General features: G+C 46.8%; 8 protein-coding genes across 8 annotated transcripts; 2 read left to right on the top strand and 6 right to left on the bottom strand.

Annotated features, from left to right (window-relative positions):
- Positions 1-7,367: 7,367 nt before the first annotated feature.
- JR316_0013424 (uncharacterized protein) lies at positions 7,368-8,263 on the bottom strand (the record flags this gene model as incomplete). The annotated part of the gene is made up of 3 exons (XM_047899033.1): positions 7,368-7,898; positions 8,015-8,085; positions 8,161-8,263. 3 exons carry the CDS (start codon positions 8,261-8,263, stop codon positions 7,368-7,370), a joined length of 705 nt encoding a protein of 234 aa, XP_047741886.1.
- Positions 8,264-9,487: 1,224 nt separating this feature from the next.
- JR316_0013423 (uncharacterized protein) lies at positions 9,488-10,178 on the bottom strand (the record flags this gene model as incomplete). The annotated part of the gene is made up of 3 exons (XM_047899032.1): positions 9,488-9,886; positions 9,955-10,025; positions 10,088-10,178. The coding sequence occupies 3 exons, from the start codon at positions 10,176-10,178 to the stop codon at positions 9,488-9,490; spliced, it is 561 nt and encodes a 186-aa protein (XP_047741885.1).
- Positions 10,179-11,498: 1,320 nt separating this feature from the next.
- Positions 11,499-12,204, bottom strand: JR316_0013422 (uncharacterized protein; the record flags this gene model as incomplete). The annotated part of the gene is made up of 3 exons (XM_047899031.1): positions 11,499-11,933; positions 11,977-12,047; positions 12,111-12,204. 3 exons carry the CDS (start codon positions 12,202-12,204, stop codon positions 11,499-11,501), a joined length of 600 nt encoding a protein of 199 aa, XP_047741884.1.
- A 919-nt stretch (positions 12,205-13,123) lies between these two features.
- Positions 13,124-13,794, bottom strand: JR316_0013421 (uncharacterized protein; the record flags this gene model as incomplete). The annotated part of the gene is made up of 3 exons (XM_047899030.1): positions 13,124-13,522; positions 13,576-13,646; positions 13,704-13,794. 3 exons carry the CDS (start codon positions 13,792-13,794, stop codon positions 13,124-13,126), a joined length of 561 nt encoding a protein of 186 aa, XP_047741883.1.
- An 876-nt stretch (positions 13,795-14,670) lies between these two features.
- On the top strand, positions 14,671-15,887 carry JR316_0013420 (uncharacterized protein; the record flags this gene model as incomplete). The annotated part of the gene is made up of 6 exons (XM_047899029.1): positions 14,671-14,727; positions 14,793-14,827; positions 14,883-15,031; positions 15,099-15,162; positions 15,229-15,304; positions 15,363-15,887. The coding sequence occupies 6 exons, from the start codon at positions 14,671-14,673 to the stop codon at positions 15,885-15,887; spliced, it is 906 nt and encodes a 301-aa protein (XP_047741882.1).
- Positions 15,888-16,267: 380 nt separating this feature from the next.
- On the bottom strand, positions 16,268-16,957 carry JR316_0013419 (uncharacterized protein; the record flags this gene model as incomplete). Its single annotated transcript, XM_047899028.1, has 3 exons — positions 16,268-16,666; positions 16,735-16,805; positions 16,867-16,957. 3 exons carry the CDS (start codon positions 16,955-16,957, stop codon positions 16,268-16,270), a joined length of 561 nt encoding a protein of 186 aa, XP_047741881.1.
- Positions 16,958-18,553: 1,596 nt separating this feature from the next.
- JR316_0013418 (uncharacterized protein) lies at positions 18,554-19,211 on the top strand (the record flags this gene model as incomplete). Its single annotated transcript, XM_047899027.1, has 3 exons — positions 18,554-18,675; positions 18,736-18,901; positions 19,005-19,211. The coding sequence occupies 3 exons, from the start codon at positions 18,554-18,556 to the stop codon at positions 19,209-19,211; spliced, it is 495 nt and encodes a 164-aa protein (XP_047741880.1).
- Positions 19,212-21,329: 2,118 nt separating this feature from the next.
- On the bottom strand, positions 21,330-22,369 carry JR316_0013417 (uncharacterized protein; the record flags this gene model as incomplete). The annotated part of the gene is made up of 3 exons (XM_047899026.1): positions 21,330-21,443; positions 21,505-21,843; positions 21,902-22,369. 3 exons carry the CDS (start codon positions 22,367-22,369, stop codon positions 21,330-21,332), a joined length of 921 nt encoding a protein of 306 aa, XP_047741879.1.
- Between the last annotated feature and the right edge of the window lie 390 nt (positions 22,370-22,759).

Below are 22,759 nucleotides of genomic sequence, written 5' to 3'. Positions count from 1 at the left end.
GGAGTTGCAAAGAAGGCGAAAGCATGGAGGACGGTATTGAGTTCATCTTGCTGGTCAAGGAGGAGGACGATCAGGCCTTTACCACCACCTTCAATGCGGCTGCACTCACCACCAGTGGCATGGGAAGTTCTCTTGTTGATATCGACCTGTACGACTCCGGTGCATCACGACACATGTCCGGCCATAGACACCGCTTCATCAATTACATCGAAATCTCCCCAAAGCCCATTTCAGCTGCAGATAAGCGTGAATTTAACGCTATCGGACAAGGAGACATGTACGTGGACGTACCTACCAGAGACGGTATGTCAAAGGTGCTCCTTCGCAATGTCCTCTATGCACCATTGATGGGAGTCACCCTGGTCTCCATCAGCCGTATTGCCCTGGCGGGCTTTATCGTCATTTTTGCTGGCACCACATGCCGGATCTTCAATAAAGAGAAGGTCAATATTGGGACGGTCAATGTGAAGAATGGACTTTACCGTGTCTATTCAGCACGCCCTGAAACTGCGGGTTACCACGGGCGCGTGAAGGAACTCCTCACGATAGATGAGTTGCATCGACGATTGGGGCATGTTGGCCATGAGGCAGCAAGGAAGTTGGTTGAAAAGGGGATGGTGACGGGTGTGGAGCTAGACAAGACCAGCAAGCCATCATTTTGCATGTCGTGCGAGCGGGGAAAGGGCCATCGGAAGGGTATTCAGAAAGTGAGGGAGGGTGAGAAGGCTAAGGCGGTGGGCGAGGAAGTGCATTCTGATTTGTGGGGTCCAGCATCCGTCGAGACTATCAACAAGAAGAAGTACTTCATCAGCTTCACAGATGATTACAGCCGATACACCACCATTTACCTCATTCCAAAGAAATCCTACGCCTTCGAATCATACCTCAAATTCGAGGCATGGTTGCAGACCCAGCATGGACAGCGCATCAAGAAACTCCACTCAGATCGCGGCGGCGAATATCTGAGTAAAGAGTTTACTGCCCATCTCGAACACTCCGGCACCATTAGATGACTCATAGTCCATGACACCCCCGAATACAACGGCACAGCCGAACGTCTCAACCGAACCCTTCTTGAAAAGGTCCGGTGTACCAGGGGATTCGGTTGTTAGTCACGTGACCACGTAGATAGACTTCCGTACATTGTGTAGCGCAGACTCAACAAGCTTCCACCACCATCCCTCTGTGCGCTGTCCGATCCGACGCCTCCATATGGTGACAACAGAGCGATTCGACACGACCTTGCCATATTGGATCAGCCGCACTATCCGTGTACCGCCATCAGCCTTCCGTCTTCAGTTTCAGTTTTCAGCATTCAGTTTTCAGTCTACAGTTTTCGGCATTCAGTTTCAGTAAACGGGTTAGAGGGTTACAGATTACTGAGCTGCAGGAATATATGGTTCTGGAATGCTACAGTCTGTCCCTTCATCTTCGTATCCCTATCATCACAAGATCCTGGTCCTAGGACCCCTCAAAAAATTTTCACCCATGGGGCCCGCGTCTCTGACTGGTATATCGGGCCCTTTGGTTCCGCCCACCCTCACTTCCACACTTCCGCCACCTTTCCTACCTGAGACCGCCACCCCTCAGTTGCCATCTGCCAGCAAAAAGCCGAAAAATAGGTGGGCCAGGGAGGCATGCCCTACCACTCACCCCACGTTCATTGGATCCTCCTTTCTTATTACGGGCGGTCAATCCTATCCATATTCACCCCTCCGAATCACTCCCAATCCGTTCAGCTCCATTCACCGCCGATTCCAACGTTGCCAAAGTCCATCACCAATTTCCGAGCACTTCTCATCTAGTTTGGTGTCAGCCACCCGCATTCCCTGTTCTCAGCCACCAAGCAGACCCACCTCGACTACAGTTTCATCTACCGCACAAATTCGAGTTCCCGAATCGTGTTCCGACAAACCTTTGTTGCACTGGCAAAGCTGCAAGCAGGTTCACCCTTTCCGTCTTCTGTCTTTTGGAAAATCGGCCACACAATTTCGAAGCTTCATACGCCGAATCAAGGCTCGCTTGAAGAAGATTTCTAGTTAGTATATTTTTAATTTTTATTTTGGGTTTGTGTTTTTGTTGCAACGCGGACGTTGCTTTTGTGGGACGGGGAAACATGTACCAGGGGATTCGGTTGTTAGTCACGTGACCACGTAGATAGACTTCCGTACATTGTGTAGCGCAGACTCAACAAGCTTCCACCACCATCCCTCTGTGCGCTGTCCGATCCAACGCCTCCACCGGGCTATGCTGCACGATGCCAAACTCCCAAAATTCCTCTGGGGCGAGGCCCTCAACTACTCAGTCTACCTAAAGAATCGGACTTGGACCCGATCTCTCGAGAACACCACACCCTTTGAGCTCCTTACTGGGTCGAAGCCGGACTTATCGCAGACACATCCTTGGGGTTGCAGAGTTTTGGTGCACGACACTGATGGCGGAAAGCTTGACGGAAGGACAAAGGAAGGGCGGTGGATGGGATTTGATGAGGAGAGCATGGGTCATTGGATCTACTGGGCGGATAAGCGAACAGTCACCATTGAGCGAAGCGTCAATTTCTTACCTGAAGACGTGGAAATCGTGGTTGAAATTGTGTCGCTCGAGGGGGAGGAAGAGAAGTTGGATGAGTTGGACGAGGACGAAGTTGAAGAGACGGTCGAGCGCCCCATTTCACCCGCTCCCAGCACGAAGGCACCTGAAACTGAAGCTGCCACTGAGGAGGAAGATAACCAGGAGGTTAGGCGGGGGAAGCGCGTGAGGAAGGAAAGCGCGTACGTGCGGCGGCTTCGAGATGGAGAGGGGGTTCCGAGTAACCTGCCGAAGTCTCGAAATGTGCTACCTCGTGGCTTGCAGCTCGGTTTGGAGGAATCACAGACCGAGGAAGCGGGGATGGTTGATGAATGGGAGATGGTCGAGGTGGCGGATTTTGTGATGGCGACGGTGATGGATGACGCCGAAAATCTCAACCCCACGTTTGCAGAGGCGAGGAAGCGTTTCAACTGGCCGAAATGGGAGCAAGCAATCCAGGCAGAGCTGGCTTCGCTCCGCAAGAACGGCACCTGGGAAGTCGTGGCAAGGCCGGAAAATGCGAATGTTGTCGACTGCAAATGGGTCTTGCGAATCAAAAAGAACGCTGCAGGAGAGATAGACAAGTACAAGGCGCGGTTAGTTGCCAGGGGCTTTATCCAGGTCCACGGTGTTGATTTTTATGAAACATACGCACCCGTCGCCCGTCTATCCACATTCCGATTCCTCATCGCCATCGCCAATCGTAACCAATGGCCCATTGAATGTTTTGATTTTGATAGCGCATTTTTGAACGCGCCGCTCGCCGACGACGAGGTCGTGTACCTCGAATAGCCTCGCGGATATGCAGAGGCGGATCCGAAAGCAAATGTCTTTCACTTGAAGAAGGCACTGTATGGCTTGAAGCAGGGGGTGAGAAACTGGTACGACGCGCTGTGCGAGGCAATGATGGAGTTGGGGTTTAGGAGGTTGGAGGCGGACCATGGGGTGTTTGTAAAGAATGACGGGCGGAAGATTGTGATTATGGGGGTGCACGTCGATGACTGCATGGTGACAGGAAGCTGCATGAAAATGATACGTCAGTTCAAGGTCGACATCAACAAGAGGTACTCGATGACGGACCTGGGTGCGTGTTCATGGCTCCTCGGTATCAAGGTGGTGCGCGACACCATCTCGAAAACCATTTCCCTGTCCCAAACCGCCTATATCAACTCTATCCTCAGCCGCTTCAATTTCGATGATTTGAAGCCGTCGTCGATTCCCATGGACCCAAACCAGCCGCTCGGTCGCTCGCAATGCCCCACTTCCCTTGCCGACATCGCTCGCATGAAAAACATTCCGTATCGCAAGGCCGTCGGGTCGTTGATGTACGCCGCGTTGGGAACACGCCCCGATATCGCATTTGCAACGAGCACTGTGGCTCAGTTCCTCGAAAATCCAGCTTGGATCCATTGGGAGGCCGTGAAGCGCATTTTTCGTTATTTGAAAGGCACACGAGAGTTCGCGTTGGTGTACGGTGGAGAGGAGAGGGACCTGGTTGGTTTTGTGGATGCGGATGGAGCTTCGCAGGAGCATAGACACGCCATTACTGGCTACATGTTCATGGTGGATGGAGGAGCAGTTTTGTGGGCGTCGAAAAAGCAGGAACTCGTTACCTTGTCAACGACCAAAGCCGAGTACGTTGCCGCTACCCACGCTGCGAAAGAAGCCGTGTGGCTGCGCCGGCTTATCTCTGAGATATTTTCCAATGTCGAAAACCCCACCACTCTGTACGGCAACAACCAATCTGCAATCGCGCTCGCTAACGGTGGTCAATACCACGCCCGCACCAAGCACATCGACATTCGTTATCATTTTATTCGCTACGTTATTCATTCTGGCTCCATCAAACTCATTTATTGCCCGACCAACGATCAAACTGCCGATGTTCTGACCAAGGCCTTACCTAGTGTGAAGGCAAAACACTTTGCGGCGGCGATGGGACTTCGTTCGGTTTGAGGGGGAGTGTTGGATATTCAAACCGACACGCCGCGTTTGCGCATGTTGGCATATGTTTATTTTGTTCTTTCTTTCTTGAATGGACACGCAACATTCATGTTTGTGTCCCTATATATTTTGTTTCTCGTCGACGAGCCACCTCAGTCTGTTTCCTACATACTGAGGTGAGCTATGTTCTAATATCCCTTATTTACCTTTACTCAAACTTCCGTGTAGTGCTATTGTTTCCATTAGGTACAGCTTACCGAATATATCAGTCTGTTTCCTACATACTGAGTGCTATTGTTTCCATTAAACTAGTATATGACACAATGTGGCCTCAGACCGATAATGTCCGACGACCAAATTGCGTAAACCCCTTCTTCGGACCCCCACTTTAGATTCATTATTCTGTCTGTCTCATGTATTCTCTTTCATTCTAGGTAACACTGGGAAGCCGTGCGTACTCGTTTGAATTGTAGATAGTAGAAGGGTTCACGTTTCATTGTCCAAGATGTAATTAAAAACACATGTTGAATAGCAAGCTAAAAATACTTTTCCAACTCAGTTGGCTATTCGAGCTCTGATGAGTGCCGATATTCGGCGAGGAACTTTGACGTACAAGCACTGTAACTGAGTCTAAGACAGACAGACAGCACAGATGCTGTTGTCTTCTGGTGCCGCCCCTTTCTTTTCACAAGGGGAGAAAGCGCCGACAGCGATATGTGCTCAGTGCTGACGACATCACCCATTCACTCTCTCACCTTTTTCACCGTCAAGGCCTAAGACCTTGTAGAGCCATACTGACACTGACACTGGCTTTTATTTTTTTGTGGTGCACTTGAGGATGAGGATAAGGATAGAACTCACCACTCAGCTTGGGTTATAGACACAGTATTGGGTACAATTCTGGTACGTACCTTGACTCTGAGTCTGACACTGGCACCTCTTCCTCGATACCCACCGTCGTCTCCCCTTACCCGCAATCCACAATCCACAATCCGCAACACAAACCATCCGATACCCATCACAAAACTCTATCAGTCTATGACATACTCTCCAACACACCTATGTACTCTTACCCACCTACACAATTTTTCAAAATCCAAATTCAAACCAAAAGGCCAAGTCCGTGGCATCGATTATGACAAACTCCACCCGTATCCCATCTTAACCTCCCTACTTATTATTTTTGATAAGGTAATGACAGTTTCAGCTAATGTTAGTTACTTTGATTTGGCACAGAGTTCTGAAGTCTGAAGTGACATATTCCGTCTGAACTGACCCGGACAACTTGAATAAAAATAAAAGGCGAAGATATATCGAAGCTAACTTTAAGTAACCTATTATTGTACAATTTTATTACCACACATCAAATGGGGTGGTTGACAAAGTAACTTGCACCACCTAACTTGCTGTGACAAAAGTAACTTATTCTAACTTTTGTTAGGGCAAGTTACTTTGTCGCCGCAAAGTTAGCGGAGTGTGAAATAAGTTAACTTGATCAGAGCACATGAGCTCAACATTTTAACCCTAAAGTTCAGCATTTTAACCCTAACTCTAACCCTAGCAAGCTGACTTCATGGGAATTGTCAACCGAGATGAGTGCTGACGAAGTTAAATCATGGAATACGGTACACAATATGGTCAAATATATTCAGAATTAATCTAATACTGCTACTTTATACTTTTAAGGTGTTCTTTAAAGTGGTTATATAGATTGAGGCAACAAATTCAATCTTGTCCAAGCCAATTTGCATTGATATCCACAAGAGAGGGGTACGGATCACTTAAATGCATCTCGTTAATTGGAGATCTTTGCTCCCTCAGTTATTTAACCAAGCTTTAGCGTGTAAGGGATTTTTTTGGTCTCTTTCAGCCGAAAAAAACTCCAAAACCCTCACCAAATAATGCACAACAATATTCTTTACATCTGGTGTATTGGACCTTATGGAAACCAGGTCTATTATCCTAGTCCACCAATTCTGGTGGGATATAATCCCAATGCAGTACAAAGTAGGTATTGCCGGACATGAGTTTCTGGTTCAATTTTCTGGCACAAAAAACAAGCACAATCAAAGGTGGTACAAGTAGAGGTCAGATTACACAAGGTTTATTATCAGACTACTTTGTATTCTCCAATTCAGACTGAAATGTGCGCTGGTAAGGGAATCAGCTCATGCAGTTAGCCCCAACCAAGCAGGAAAACAGGGCTAGGGTAGTGGTGGACAAGAGTGAGAAAAGAAGGAGCAAGAGAACTAAGAAGTAGGATAGTAGTCTTATTTCAATTTCAGAGACAGAGAATATTACATTATGCAGTTATTTCTGATGTTGTATATAGCATACAAGTATCTATCTAATTGATTATACATAGGACTCACATAACGACATAAAGGCAGGAAACTAGATAGTATTGACCACTCTCCGAGGCATTGTTCTCACGCATATGCAAGAGGAAACATTCATTGCGCACAAACTGCACGCATGCATATACATACTCAACAAAGCTACTTTTCTATTGATACTGTAATCTAATATTGTGGAAAATTAATCTTCAGTGTTGTATGGCCCTTTGTGGCAGAAAAATGACTTTGACGATGCAAGGTTTGAACCGTTTGGTGAAGAACACGTGACTCCCGCAAGTTACAAGTTAGTGGCGCACAAGCGTGAGAAAAGTTACCGCAAGTTACCGTGTCTAACTTGGCGGGTGACAAGTTAGCCAAGTTACTCAAATAAGTTACTTTGCTCACCGTCGCATGCAATATCCAGCATTCACACCAACTCTCTCGAACCCTCTAATATCTAATATCTAAAACCAAAACCAAAACCAGATCCAATATCCAAATCCAACTTGAACTCCAATCCTACGCATCAAACCGTACAACAACAACCCTCGCACTGGCCCCAACCGCAGATCCAGCTCCTGATCCTGATCCTGATCGTCCAACCACAACCGCAAATGCTCCTGTCCGCTTATGCAGCAAATCCACCCTATCTGCATTGCACACACTCAGCATCTGCCCCCTCACGCCAAAGTTCTCCGTGTCCACGCCTCCCTCCACAGCGACACCCCACACCACCCCCTCACGCGCCCACACACCCCGATCCGGTCTAACCTCCAACACAAGATCCCTCCGTATTGCCTTAATCCCCACCTTCTGCGCGGGTGTGGGCTTGGTGCATCTGAGGACAAGGAAGTCGCCTCCGCAAACGTATTTGTGCGGGTTGGATGGGTCGCCGCGCCAGGTTGAGAATACGGGTGAGGGGGAAGTAGAGGTGATCGAGGTGGAAGGGGAGGAAGTGGAGGCGGAGAAGGAGAAGGTGGATGTGGGTATCCAGTCAACTATATCCCCCAGCGCGTCGCTACCGTCTTTCGCTAGCAGAATCAACCCTTTCTAGGGATATTATGAATGCGCAGTGAGGACGATGCATAACCGCATGTTAGATGGAATCAGTCAAACTGGTGTGTATATAGTATTATCTACTACGTATAGTGGAATGGAAGACTTACATGATCTGGAGTTGTACCACCCCGCTTCCACGCAACCTGGCCTAGGTACGCCCACTCTTCGCCAACAGGCACTGCACAAAAACAGGAAAAAGTGTTTTATTAAGCTATAAGGAACTCCGTTATCCTTTAATAATAATTGAATCCACGTAACTCGAAACTCAAAACTTGAAACTCAAACTCGATTTCATATCGAAGAGATACAAATAGGAATAAAAAGGATGAATATAGAGATGGAGATGGTACCTGCATTTTGGCGTGAAGACTACCAGATCCTCGTATTCAGCGGAGATATTTGTGAATTCGATGTGTTTTTGGACGAGTTCGCCGCGGCTGCACATTGTCAAGTTGAAAAAATTGAATTCAGTTTGCGTTGGAGTTGGAGTTGGTATCGGTGTCGGTGGCGATGGTGCACTTCCTTTTCCTGCCAAGCGAGGTAGGTGTGTGTTTTCGAGACGATTGGAATTTTCGAGGCCGTGTGGGGTGCGGGGTGTACAGACTTTTATACTGTCCCATCTCACCGCTGGCTCTCCCATAACATAACATAACAACGTCACCTAACTAACCTAACCCAACACAAGGCTCGCACGTTCCGAATGGTATTCACTTCATCATATATAAAAACCGCCTCGCTTATTTCGCGTTGATGTATACACCATTTCAGCCTTCATTTTTCTTCAGCGTATATTGACCGCCTGCCACCTGGCGGCGGGGGGTGTAGTAACACAAAGGTAATTTCCGTCGACATGCTTTGGTGATTCTTCCTTCCTCGGTCCCGCACTTCATGGTGATTCGCGTTAATTCTGAGTAAGGTTACGCTTTGAGAAGCTGTATGAAAACTATGTAGTGGATGCATGGCCGACAATGGTACTTGTAATTTGCTAAAGACATGCAATTGTGGGTGATACAGCAACAGATGCCGTTTACTATGTAACATTATACATGTTCAGTGCAGCAGCCGTGTAAATCGTATACTTCAACACAGTGACAAATCTGGAATCATGTAACATGCCATGATTTACGAAAATCTTTAAGGCGTTGAAACGCACGACAGGGAGCATTAGGTCTTTGGCAAAGTCGTTGGATGTCGAAGTAAAAGCTCCAGATGGAGCGTGAATGAAGCTTTTATGTCTAATGACCCAGGACAGCGCTATTTTTATGAAAAAGCGTACCTTGCAGACGAGACGATTGCGTCCTAGCTCACTCGGGAGGTTTTGGTAACCATGATAAATGGGGAAGAAGTGCATGGAATTGTCGTCCCATAGATTCATGTACACGGTGCTGAGTCCGAGTCTCAATGATATTTGTATTGTTTTTTTCTAACAAAACGACACAGAGACCTATACAACGATTCCTTTACTGCAAAAATTTATACACGCGCAGCGGCGTGTCAATTCTGTGAAATAGATCAGCAAAAGACATTAACCTGATGAGTATGTGAGCACGAGATAACGTACCAGTGCTTATGACGGTCTGCTAGGCTTTGAAAAAGATCACAGGGAGGGTTATGCCGTCGGCGGATTGTGCAGATGTTGAGACAAATGCTCCCGTTGGCTGGTGAGTCAAAACCAACAGTGTAACATCCCAGATGGTAAGTCCATTGAATGGCAGGGGGACACCCCAAATGCAACGATCTGGTTTACTCTCCAAAATTAGGTCTCTGCGAATGGCTTTGATACCTGCAGTCTGTTCTGGAGTCGGCTTGTTCATTCCAAGCACGAAGAAATCACCGCCTGACACGTATCTCTCAGGATCAGCGGGGATGCCCCTCCAACTTGAGAATGGCGTTGGGTGAATGCCATGCATAACGGGCTCCCAATCGACGATGTCTCCCAGAGGATCGCTGCCATCCTTTGCCAACAGGATCATCCCGGACTGGAAATCAGAAGGATTCAGGATAGGTCATTAACATTGCATAACTAAGGAATGGATGGAATTCTTACATGGTCTGGAATTTCACCATCGCGTTTCCTGGCGACCTGGCCTAGATATGCCCAATTTTCCCCGAGGGGCACTATGCAAAAGATGATGGTTAAACGACCAAATATGTGCAACTGGTACTGCGATGATACCTACATCTTGGTGTGTAGACAACAAGGTCGTCGTATTCAGCGAAGACCTCCGTGAATTCTATGTGCTTTTTCACCAGCTCGATACCTTCAGACATTTTTTAATACGTTTAGGGAGAAGAGGAACTGATAGTTTGGATGTTGGGTGAGCGGTTCGAGGGATTCTGAAAGCCCAGTTAGTAGAGCAGAGACCTTTATACCATGTTCACTTACCGTATTCCGTACTGTAAAGTCACCGTTTCTATAAGTTGCCGATTATTCCAATGAAAGGTCCCTGTGTGTTCTGAGTGCAAAATTCCCTCAGAACCGCCTTGTATTCTTTCATAGCAACTTCCAAGAACACCAAACAACTGGCGGGAGTGCAGAAATACATAACAAGCAATAATTTCCGTTGAGCTTCCTTGAGCGTCTTCGGTCCCCCACTTCAGGGTCATTAACCTCGCTTCAAGTGATGACTGATCAAAGGATTCTATCCTAAGATCAGTGGAAAATCTCTACAGCATCTTTACATACCGTGTAATCTCCCTTTGTTCTTCTCTATCTAAAGAAGCTGCCTTGCTGTTTGACTACGCTTACCCAGAACAATGAAGCCTCTCCAAATCACGCCTTGGAGTATTTGTTCGGACAGTTACATCAAGTTGATTTATTACAAGACAAAGACACCAGGGATGAATAATAGACCAGACTTGATAAATAATCTCCACAGACTATTAAAAAAAATCGAATGTAACACCAAAATCTGAAGTGTTGGAGAATAAATGAAAAAGCTCAGGGTATGAAGGCGGGACATAACGGTTTGGTTTTGAGACTACTTTTACTCGTAATACTGAACTGCCTCCACTGCTTTCTAGTCAGCTAGTCGGTATACAGGAAACCTAAACTGTGTACAAGGGAAATATATTATTCCGAGCTGACTCAAGGCCCACCATGCCATAGGCTATTCAGAACTCGTACGGAAGTGTCATCCCACTAAGCTCGACCTCCCTAAAAATCGTTCAAACATTACTTTATCACCTAATGACTGCTCTCCCTTCCTCCTCGACCCCCGCAACTCTGCGACGCAGAGGAACCAACATATTTTCCACGTGTCAACAGATTCCTACCTCAACGATGGCTCGTTGGATGTCGTACATCACGGTACACTTCCGTCTTGCTTGAAACAGCCACTTTAGTATCAATTTTTTTAGTGACTTTCTTTCTTTCACAGTTCATTGACATGTCTCCAAATGAACAGAAGTTTTTTATTTTATTTTATTTTTCTACATTGTACAATTCATCTCGACATTTTTTTTTCACTGCCAAACAAAGTTATACACGCGCAGCGATCGTGTTGGAGCCTATATAACCTGTCAGAAAACACATCAATGCGTTGTTATGTTCACATACCAGGAAGCTCTGTACTTGACTCAGAGTCAGAACTAGGAAAAGAAGCGGATTACAGGGATAGTTCTCTCCTCCCCCGCATGGGCACTAGTTGACACAAACGCTCCCGAAGCCAGTTCAACACCGGTAACAATCCTAACATCGTTAAGCGACACAGTGTCACGCGGAAGCCTGCGCGACCAGATGAGATGGTCCGGCGTCCTCTCGATGACAAGGTCCTTTCGGATCGCTTTGATACCAGCCGTTTGCTCTGCGGTTGGTTTGTCCATGCCGAGCACGAACAAGTCGCCCCCAGATACGTATTTCTCAGGATCGGCAGGGATACCGCGCCAGGTTGTGAATCTTGATGGCTCAATGGTGCCCATATTGGGGACCCAATCCACAATCTCTCCAAGCGCGTCGCTGCCGTCTTTGGTCAACAAAATCACGCCGTACTGTGATTGAGAAAGCGAGGGTACGGAAATTTGAAACTGTTCGTGAATGATAATATTATCAGATGCCGGGCAGACATACGTGCTGTTCAATATCACTATCACGCTTCCAGGCGACTGGGCCCAGGTATCCCCAGTTCGCGCCAACTGGTACTGTGAGGAATGTTAATTAGATGGAATTGTTTGACCACTCAAGCTAGTGTTGATAAAACGTACGTTTTGGCGTGAAAACGACGAGGTCATCCAACTCGGCAAAGACCTCAGTGAATTCGATAACCTGCTTGGTCAGTTCCGAGTTGATATCTGCCATTTTGAATATTGAATATCGTTAGAGAGTGGTAGTTACAGTAGCTGTAAGAGGAGTTTGACTGATCAGTGAATATTGTTGAAGTGACTCTGAAATGCCATACTGAGGAATACATCGACTTTTATACTAATTACCATTGCCATACCCTAAATATATGTTGTACCGAACACGGATGAGGTAGTGGTGGTCATTCCACAATTAGCTCAAGGCTCCAATATTCCAACGAAAGAGCTTTAATTGGTCTTACTGCTACAAATAGCGTTCGGTGAAAGTGGTACACCGACCAGCTGAGCCAATAACTTTGGGGACCATTTATTAATAAACACTCAAGAGAAATAATAACCGACAATGATAGGAGGAACCAGCCCTTGACTTCAAGGGAGGTGTTGTTTTCTCGGTAAACTCCGGTGGGTGCCCGTTGGAAGGAAACCTGTGTTACATTCCATTCATCCTTCAAAGCGCAATCACGCAATCACGAAACCAAAGTTCTCTTCCATCCAATCAAGCCGGGAATTTGTATACATGTATTTTGCTGTTTTCTATGTTCCAGCTGTCGCGGTAGCATTGCAGGACGAGAGAAGTAGTTTAGGGAATGTTCTCTGACACTCGTGAGTGTATTGTGTAACTTATTTGCAGGAATCGTGGTTTCTCTGGTGAATTCAAGTTTACAGTTGATGTTAAGAAATGCGTTCAGACTATTGATATGTGACCCAGCAATTTGGCCAATGCCTTTTCTTTTATCGTATTTTCTACACAACACAACACATCTTGCTGGTAAATCTATTATCATAGCTGCCAGGCAGAGATTATACACGCGCAGCAAGCGTGTGGCCTCTTTGCACACCTGACGCGTAGAGTTATGAATACGAGCACTCGACATGATCACAATCACATTACATACCAAATCCACTCATACAACATTCTAGGCGTTGAAACGGACCACAGGTAAGGTCAAACCCTCAACAGAATCCGTATCCGTCGATGCGAACGTGCCTGGTATCACATGGAGGCGGTCCGTAACTACAATATCCCAAATGCTCAATATCGCCTTGGGCAAGCGTCCCTCCCAGATACGACGCTGCGGCTGACGTTCCGAAACGAGATCCCTGCGGATGGCTCTGATACCAGCTGTCTGCTCCGCCGTAGGCTTGTCCGCCCCAAGCACAAAGAAATCGCCACCGCACACGTAACGCTCAGGATCGGCGAGAATACCGCGCCAGGTTGAGAATCGGCGTTGTTCGATGTCGATGAATACGGGTGCCCAGTCGATGATGTCGCCAAGGGCGTCGCTGCCGTCTTTTGCTAAGAAAATAAGGCCGCGCTGGGATTGAGGCGTGAGTGTGTGTTGAGGAATTTTGAAATTTGAATTCTTACGTGGTCCTGATTGTCGCCGTCAGATGTACAGGCGACCTGGCCCAAGTATCCCCAGTTTGCACCGACAGGCACTGTGTAAGTTCGAAGAATGGTTAGATCTTAACTCTGTAAGTTGTAAGAATGTCTACATTGTGGTGTGAAAACAGAGAGTTCCTGATATTGCGCAGAAAGCTCCGTGAATTCGATGTGCTTTTGGATAAGTTCAGCGCCGTCAGACATTTTGGACGAAGTTAATGGATGAAGGTGGTAGTAGTTTGACTATCAATTGGAGCGTCCGTGTTTATATACAAATACCGGTTCCCTGGTATTGTACAGTATGTAGACGACAAGAAGGGACACAATAGGCTCCAGAACATTCCAATCACAGGACCCTGTATGTGAAGACTCTTCTGTTTGGTACAGACACTCCATGAGGTGTCTTATTCGCGTTAGCAGAATTCATTTTACTATTTGTGTAACCCAGATGTCTGAGCTTAGTGGAGTATTATACGATAATGTGACCCCAGACTGATAATTTCCGTCGACCTTCCTTGAACACTTTCTTCTGGCCCCCACTCTGGGGTCATTCATCTGTCCCATTCTCACTGATAACTATTGAATGCAGTACGTGCTCCTTTAATTGATAGAAGATAGAAGATAGAAGGGTCCTCGTTCCAGTGTCAAAGATGTCATTAAACGACCACCTAATGGCCGTTAGTTCGCTTCCACTGTCCAGGAGTTTTTATCAAGTGATGCAGTGAAGCTCAGTCTTTCTTCTGCCCATCGTTAGTCGTCTGATTTCATCGCAGGTTTAGGTTTGGTCGTTGAAAGAAGAAACCTCACCTTCGCTTTATCTGATAAATGACAACCAAGGTTGGCTCGTGCACCAACCGGTTGACGTCCAAAACAAAGACAAATGAATCATCCGCTGTCCATAACGTCGCGCAAACAATGCCGACGTGGTCTGCCCATCGAACCGACCCCGACGCATTTTTTTCCGCCCCAAACGGCCGCCCGAACAACAAGCTACGCCATTTTTCGCGCCCGGCGGGGCCCCGCTCACCGTGTTTGGGATTTGTTTGGCTGTATTGACCATCGCCCAGCTGAAGACTTCAAATGTGGCACCTGGCAGTTGCCAGCGTAGATACTTCCCATACACCTGGCAACTGCCAGGTATGAAGGCTTCACCTAGCAGCTAAGGCTGAAATTCCTTCGATCCTCCTACCATATCCGCTGAGATAAATGACACAGTCACATTTGTCTTTGATCCAGAGTACGTCTTTCGATCTACCTGAACGTACCTTCGCGTAACATGGTGTGTTGTGCAGGTCAATTCACACTGTTACAGAATCAAGTTTGGAAAACCCTTGCTCGCCGCTTCCAGGAGGTTTCAGCAGTGGTACTGTTAATGGTGCCGTAGAGATAAACGAGACTCTATACATCGTAAAATGGGATTTACAGATTTCCAACATCAGCAGTAAGTATCCAGACCCAAACGTCAGACCTTTTAATGGTGGCGTCTAAACAATTTCTTTCGGGGTTAGCGATATGGTTCTTTTGCGAGAATACAGACACACAGTCCCATTGTGTGGACTCTGGGATGGTTGGGTAAGAATTTCTATCATATCTTTCATGTCTTAGTGAATGCATAGACACTGAAAATTGGAAAATTAGTGCCATTAACCCCCCGAGTATCGATGCGTACACAAAATTCCAAAAAGCAGCAAAGAAGGTCAAGGGAACACCCAAAGTATGCCCAAATTCATCGTAGTATCGCAAGAACACACACAATAACGCGAACGTCCTAGCCCAGCTTTCAAATCGCCCTCACAGGTTTAGGCGCTTTTGCCACCCAAACACCCGCCCCAGTGTCTACCCCCACCTCTATATCTTTACCTACCTCCACCTCACAGCACAGTGCAATCACTGGAGGGGCCGTAGGTGCCGCCATTGTCATTGTCCTCGGTCTCGTCGGAATCCTCTGGCACCTCCGCGTCCAAAGGTTGAGGCGCAACGGAAAAACACAGGGATCATCCTCCACTTCCGAAGACGATGACTTCTTCCGGTACGACCCCAGGGCAGTCCGGCGGCAGCGCCCCAGCGTGGTGTTTGCTGAGGAGAAGCAACTCGAGGTCGCGCGTAGCCTGAACGCGGCACAGCACTCAACGCCCGTGCGAACGCTCTCTACCAGGCCCGCCCCGCCCATTACGTCCAACCACAGTGTCAAGGTTCCAACTGAGTCGCACCTCCCACGAGTACCACAAATGCAGAACCCAAAAACGTTGATTGGCTTGCCAGCAAAGTCGCTCAACGGAAACTCCAGCACACCCTGAGCTCGACAAATTACTTGATTTTGGTTCAGTTCCTATCTGCATACACGCCATGGTCTGATGGTTTCTTTTTGGGGAGGTGATGAATTTATGATTTAACTATCTAGCTTATATGAGCTTCGAAAGCATACGGGCGCTTGGGCGATTTTCTTAGTTCTATCACTAGGTTTAGAATCTCTACATTCGTTCAACACAAGGTTTTCGGCGTCTCAGATTACGATTTTTTTCTAAACAAACAACACGGAGACATGTACAATGAATGATTTACTGAAGAATTATATACGAGCGCTGCGGGTGTGTTAGTTCTATACACCATATCAGCAAAAAAAAGATCAACGCGTTGTATGCTCACGCCATAACATACTAGCACTTATATCAGTACGCTAGGATCCATAAATGATCACAGGGAGCCTTAATCCGTCCGAGGTTTGGGAAGATGTTGAGACAAATGCCCTCGTTGTATAGTAAATTTTAAAGGTGCTTGCAACATCCCAGATGGTCAGTCCGTTGAAGGGCAGGAGGCAACTCCAGATGAGACGATCCGGTTTATTCTCCGAAATGAGCTCCTTGCGAATGGCTTTGATACCTGCAGTCTGCTCTGCGGTCGGTTTGTCCATTCCAAGCACGAAGAAATCACCGCCTGACACGTATCTCTCCGGATCTGCGGGTATACCCCTCCAAGTCGAGAAAGGCGTTGGTTCAATGCCGTGCATAACGGGAACCCAATCGACGATGTCTCCCAGAGCATCGCTGCCAGCCTTTGCCAACAGGATCATCCCGGACTGGAAATCAGGAGGATTCAGGATAGATCATTGACATTGCATAACTAAGGAATAGATGGAATTCTTACGTGGTCTGGAATTTCACCATTGCGTTTCCTGGCGACCTGGCCTAAGTATGCCCAATTTTCCCCGAGCGGCACTGTGCAGAAGAGACGGTTAAATGACCGAATATGCGCAATTGGGACTGTCATGATACCTACATCTTGGTGTGTAGACGACAAGGTCGTCATATTCAGCGAAGACTTCCGTGAATTCTATGTACTTTTTCACCAGTTCGACACCTTCAGACATTTTTAATCTGTTTAGGCAGTAGAGCAACTGGTAGTTTGAATATCGGGTGAGTGGTTCGAGGAATTCTGATACAGTTAGTAGAGCAGAGACCTTTATAGTTTATACCATGTTGACTTACCGTATTCCGTACTGGAAACTCGCCGTTTCTATTGGTTGCCAATTATTCCAATAAAAGATCCCTGTGTGTTCTAAATGCGAAGTTCCCCACAGAACTACCATGTATTCTTTCAAAGCAACTTCCAAGAACACCGAACAACTGGTGGGAGTGCAGAAATACATAACAATACGACCCGAAGTAATCATTTCCGTCGAGCGTTCTTGAGCGTCTTCGGTCCCCCATTTCAGGGTCGTTAACCTGTCTCAACCAGCTTTGTGAAATTAACGCTGTTAGATAACGGTTATGTATACTCGCTTCAAGTGATAACTGATCGAAGGAATCTATCCTAAGTTCAATGGAGTCTCTACTGCTTCTTTACATACCATCTGATCTCTGTTTGTTCTTCTCCACCCAAAGAAGCCGCCCTTAGTCGTCTTTGAGGCCACATTTAACAAGGCCGCCTGGACTAATGACTATTTATATCCCCCTATGAATTAAATTTAATGTTACTCGTTTGGTGTTCTCGTATTGTCAATGTTTGTAATGCTGTTTGCCTACTACGCTTACCCAGAACACTGAAGACTCTCCAAATCACGCCTTTGAGTATTTGTTTAAACAGGGCTATTCAGAACTCGTACGGAAGTGACATCCCAATAAGCTTGACCTCCGTAAAAATCGTTGAAACATTGCTTTATCACCTACTGACTGCTCTCCCTTCTTCCTCGACCCCCGCAACTCTGCGACGCAGAGGGACCAACATATTTTCCATGTGTCAACTGATTCCTACCTCAACGTTGGCTCGTTGGATGTCGTACATCGCGGAACTGTAACCGTTTCCTCCTCTGTGTGTATTTTATCTTATTTCACTCTTGGTTAATTTCTTGGTTTTTATAAACGGAACTCAACGTTCCGATGTAACCCTCTTATCAAGCTCCCTCGCCTATTTCTCAACTTTTGTCCCAATCTCTTGTCATCACAATCTCTTGTCATTACTAATACACAAACGCCAGTGAAACATGCCCAGGACCGCGTAGCAGTCGGTCCAATCTTTATTCAGCAGGTTGTATTTCTGTACATACAACAGATTTTCTAACAGATTTCGTGCAGGAACGGTCAGTCACGGCCTCAAATCCTATATTAACACCTTGAAAACATGCCTTGGCGTCCACCTTCTGAGTCATTTTGAGATGCTCCAGACCACAAGAAGTTGTGGGTATCTGCAAGCAAGAGGTTCCGAAGAACAGTCCTTGACTTAATGGATCGTCATAATTGGCGAATATCAATTTGTTGAGGCAGATTAACTTTTGGGAATTTGACAATCGGATAAAAATTGTCCGGCAAGGCGGAGCACACCGTAGCCGTAGCGGATATAAATAGCGCGCGATAGAATGACGATCACAAACCGATCGACTCTTTTACTCGAGCTCTCACCACCACCATCAAATTCATATAGCAAACCGTCGTATCTCAGTCAACGTACTAAATACAACACTGCGAACATGGCCGACACACCCTCATCCTTGCAAAGCGAAAGTCTCCCCGGACGACCACCCTACCCACCATTCACCCACGAAACCGCGACAATCAAAGTCAAAGCTGCACAAGATCTGTGGAACACGCGGTACGCTTTACTACATCGGTTAAATGATTCAGTTGTGTTCAACGACCAACTATGACCCAGAGACCCACAGAAAGTGAAGAACGGGTATACACTGGATTCGATCTGGAGGAACCGCGACAAGTTCTTCACAGGGCACGACGCCATCGTCGACTTCCTAACTGACAAGTGGAGGGTGGAGAATGGATACAGGCTGAGGAAAGAGCTGTTCGCGTTCACAGATAACAAGGTGCGGCTTCACTCCCCACATACCTAATGCTACCGCTATCCTTGCGTCATTATTCATCCCATTTTACTACTCTGAATCTTGTGCATATATTGACGCCATACAGATCGCGGTGCAGTTCTGGTACGAGTACCATGACAGCTCAGGGCAATGGTATCGTGCCTACGGACTTGAAGATTGGACGTTCGACCCAAACGGGCTGATGCGGAAGCGCCAGATGAGCGCGAACGACGTGAAGATTTCGGAAGAGGAAAGGTGGTTCAAGGATGGGGTTGATGTGAACTCGGTCGAGATCAGCGAGAAACACTGGTGATATTGTCATCCCATGCATCGATCATTTCAAATTTTTGATGTGAAGCTATTGTTGAATGTGAAGGGTGATTATTGGAAGATGTTGCGTTCCCCGTGGTATGCATAGATAAAATCGGTGAAAAGAATATGAATACAGCTTGTCAGAAAGTTCAGTGGAAATATAGGGCGTAGACTAGGAAGACTTACGAAACTGCGCACCGGGTCAAAATTAAATGGAAATACTCGAAACCCTCGCTATAGCTCGTCCAAACGCAGAAAACTTCAGTGTAAAGATCCACGGTTGGTATGGGAGGTCAGATGAATTTCGTTTCTGCAACAATGCGCCAACAACTGGTGGCTGCACGGAAGTATCGTAATCGGGCTTGGTGCACTTTATCGGTGTTAAGAATTCCAAGAATCGTAAACATAGCGCCTCGTCCCCATTGTAATCTTGGCATCTCTCAAATTGAACCAACGCTTTTCCTGGTCATGATATTGGGGTAAAACGCATTAGCACACCGAGCCAGGGCAGAATTTTGAGCATTATGTGTGTGCTTACCAGAATACACGGCGTAGTTTTTGGCCCTTTCAATATGCTCTGCTTCTGAAAATACATGATATATTGACCCTCTGGCAATTAGATTACGCTGGAACAGTAAGATATTGACGCGAGTGTCCAGGAAGTCCACCACAAAGGGATCAAAAATGTCGAATAATATTACTTCGTCCGTGTTCGGAGTAGCTCTCGCGAGTAGGGCAACAGTCTGCGAGTCCACCAAGCCATCGCGAAAAATTAGCGAACGGAGCGCGAAATAGTTCGTGGAATTAAATATTCTGAGCAACGGAATAGACCATGCAGCTCCAAAGGGTAAAGCCAAGTCATGGCCGCCGTCAAACGCCCCGTGGTCCTCGCATACGCGCCACCGCACCTCGCTCCTCAGGTTCGGCATGTGCTTGAAGTAGAGAAACCCTCGCGTGCCTTCGGGGAATGGTACGTCCAACATTGAACTCAGATACCGCAAGTTTAACGGAAGCGTCTTGGATTGCGACATAGACACTTGGAACTTGGGCGAAAAGTGACCCGAGATGTCGTATACGGGCTGTTGCATTTCGGCCAAACGGTGTGGGAGCAGTGTCCGCAGTTCGTGCGTTGGAACGGTCGAACGGCGTTTCTTCTTCATTTCATGAGTGGCGCGTTAGATGTGAAGATGAGCGACAAGAACTCAAGGTTACTCACTGCTACTGTTCCTGTATATCTCAAGCCCCAGCGATCGCCCATAATTCTTTGCAAGCATGACATACGGAACTGTGGTATTGAGTGTGCTGGATTGAGGGAACGGTGTGGGAGGATTGATGTTCTTAGGGGTATTGAGACCATTGCTGACCACGGGCAAGGTGTATCTTTGTAGCGAGAGTGTCAATATATCTTTGCTGCGAGAGTTGGAGATCGTTCGAGCTCGAGATTGCTTGTGTTTGGCAATATCATCTTTACCAAACACAAACATCTTGCAAGTCCGACTCTTTCCGATTGTGGCTTTCCTAGAAACCTTTCTCGACCTCACATCGTGCCAGTGTTTATTCTATATACTATTCATCATAATTCCTGCTTTTAAAATATTCCCCATTAATCCAATATACAAAGATGCAGACCAGATAATTTGGTCCGGAGTTCTTAACAGTAATATAAGTGACTTTTTCTTTTTCATTCTCAGCCATGTAATGCCGTTCAACTTTCAAGCCGGTGGCCGCGAACTCGAGTCAAATTTCAGAACAGAATTGTTTTAATTGCATTTTTTTTGCAAAGCGGGCATAAACATGCGATTCAAACAATATCCTGGATTGTTCAACGCAAAGGTCCCCTGAACATCACACACGCCGTGCCCCAGGCGTTTCCTACCCCTCTTGAATGGTCAAAGATTGAGGCAGTGGATCACTCTTTGAATACAATGACTGATTTATTTACACTACTTCACGTGTTGCCGAATGTACAGTCCAAGCGGCCAAATCACTGATAGATCTGCATCCTTCATGCAATATAATTTAAAAGTTACATAACAAGTATGTGTCGATACATTAAAACGCAGATAGAGGGCAGGATGATTATAATGTCAATACAGTTAGGAGTTTTGGCCAGCACGTTTTACCGTCGGAGCGAGAGTTTGGTGACATCTATAGTCCAATAGTCACCGTGCGCTTTTGAGCGCCGCACCCGTCTGAACTCCGGCCGATGAGAGAGATAGCCACGAAATGTCCCCTATAAAAATGAAGAGAATAAATTATAATACAAGACGCGGAAAGGGAAAACTTGGGCTCACCCGCCATTTTTTACCGTACGGTGTATCTGCGAGTTTCGGGTACTTGTCCATCAGATACGTTTCAATATCTTCAAGGGATGCTCGATGATTTGGAGAGCAGCATACAGCCAGAATTAGAGCTTGTATTCTTGTGTACCGGCCCCAGGGCTCCGAGTCTTTGGGCCATGCACCCTCGAGATTGACATTGGGCGGTACTCCGAGAATACGTTGTACAACACTCTCTGTGTACTCTTTGGATGGGAGTGATGCCACCTCTTCAGGAGATAACACGCCAGTGGCATGTCGTTTCCGCTGTGGCACTTTACGTGCACGAGTGTTGGTCCTCTTTCGGGTGGTCGTCTGAAGAGAAATATAATATATTAATCCTTGTATCATGATCGAAGTTTAGATATCTCACCCGCGTCGACCTTTGAGCGCCTCGCAACGTTTTCCGTTTCTGTACACTGGAACCACCTGATTTGTGCGAAGGTAGAGATATGGGAACACTAGCAGGAGTACGACAGAAGGTGGGGATAGATGCAATGGGTACAAGGGAAATTGGGGCGAGGTTCTCAGAGATGGAGAACATTGAAGTGTGATGTTTGTTCCAACTGGACGATGAGACAGATTCGCCGGTACTTGACAACGCGGCTTGAAATTCTGCTTCAGGATCAGCTCTCTTTGGATGAGTCAGTGAACCGGGTGTACCTGGCGTGTTAGAGCTCGTGTCTGTGCTGTTGCGATTCGAACCGTAATCGTAGTCGACGTAGGCTTCCATCTCCCGGTACAAGAGATCTTCTTGGACGCTGGATGAGCTAGACTCTGACTGGGGGGACTGTGCGGTGGCGGAAAAAGTCGGTGACCAGGTGTAGTATTGTGTGTACATAGTGATGTTTTGGAGAGTGGCGCTGATAATATTCAAGTAGCTGTGATTGCAAGAGAGGGAAATTCGAAAGCGAAAGGGAAGGGGAAGCAAACGCACCTTTTAAAATTCGCAGTGATTGACTCGAAAAAAATCTATCGGAGTGTCAAATGTGCTGCCATAAGGTGTTTCGAAATCTTCAGATTTGGTATGTCAAATGGCAGCCTAAAGGCTACTTGCACGTTAATCCTAGAAGTCCATTGTTCTCTTCGTCGATTTCTCACGCAGGCACGATGTCAGTGCCAAACAACGTGTAGATGAAGACCTCGAGGATACACGAGTCACGACGCACGTATCCTAGAACATCAGAGAAGACTAGATGTGTTCGAAGCGTGTGTATTTTTACTTGTTAAT

Source organism: Psilocybe cubensis (assembly GCF_017499595.1).
Source record: "Psilocybe cubensis strain MGC-MH-2018 chromosome Unknown contig1, whole genome shotgun sequence".
NCBI classification, from domain to species: domain Eukaryota; kingdom Fungi; phylum Basidiomycota; class Agaricomycetes; order Agaricales; family Agrocybaceae; genus Psilocybe; species Psilocybe cubensis.
The sequence above is the reverse complement of the archived record's forward strand: the minus strand, read 5'-3'. Positions and strand labels throughout refer to the sequence as shown.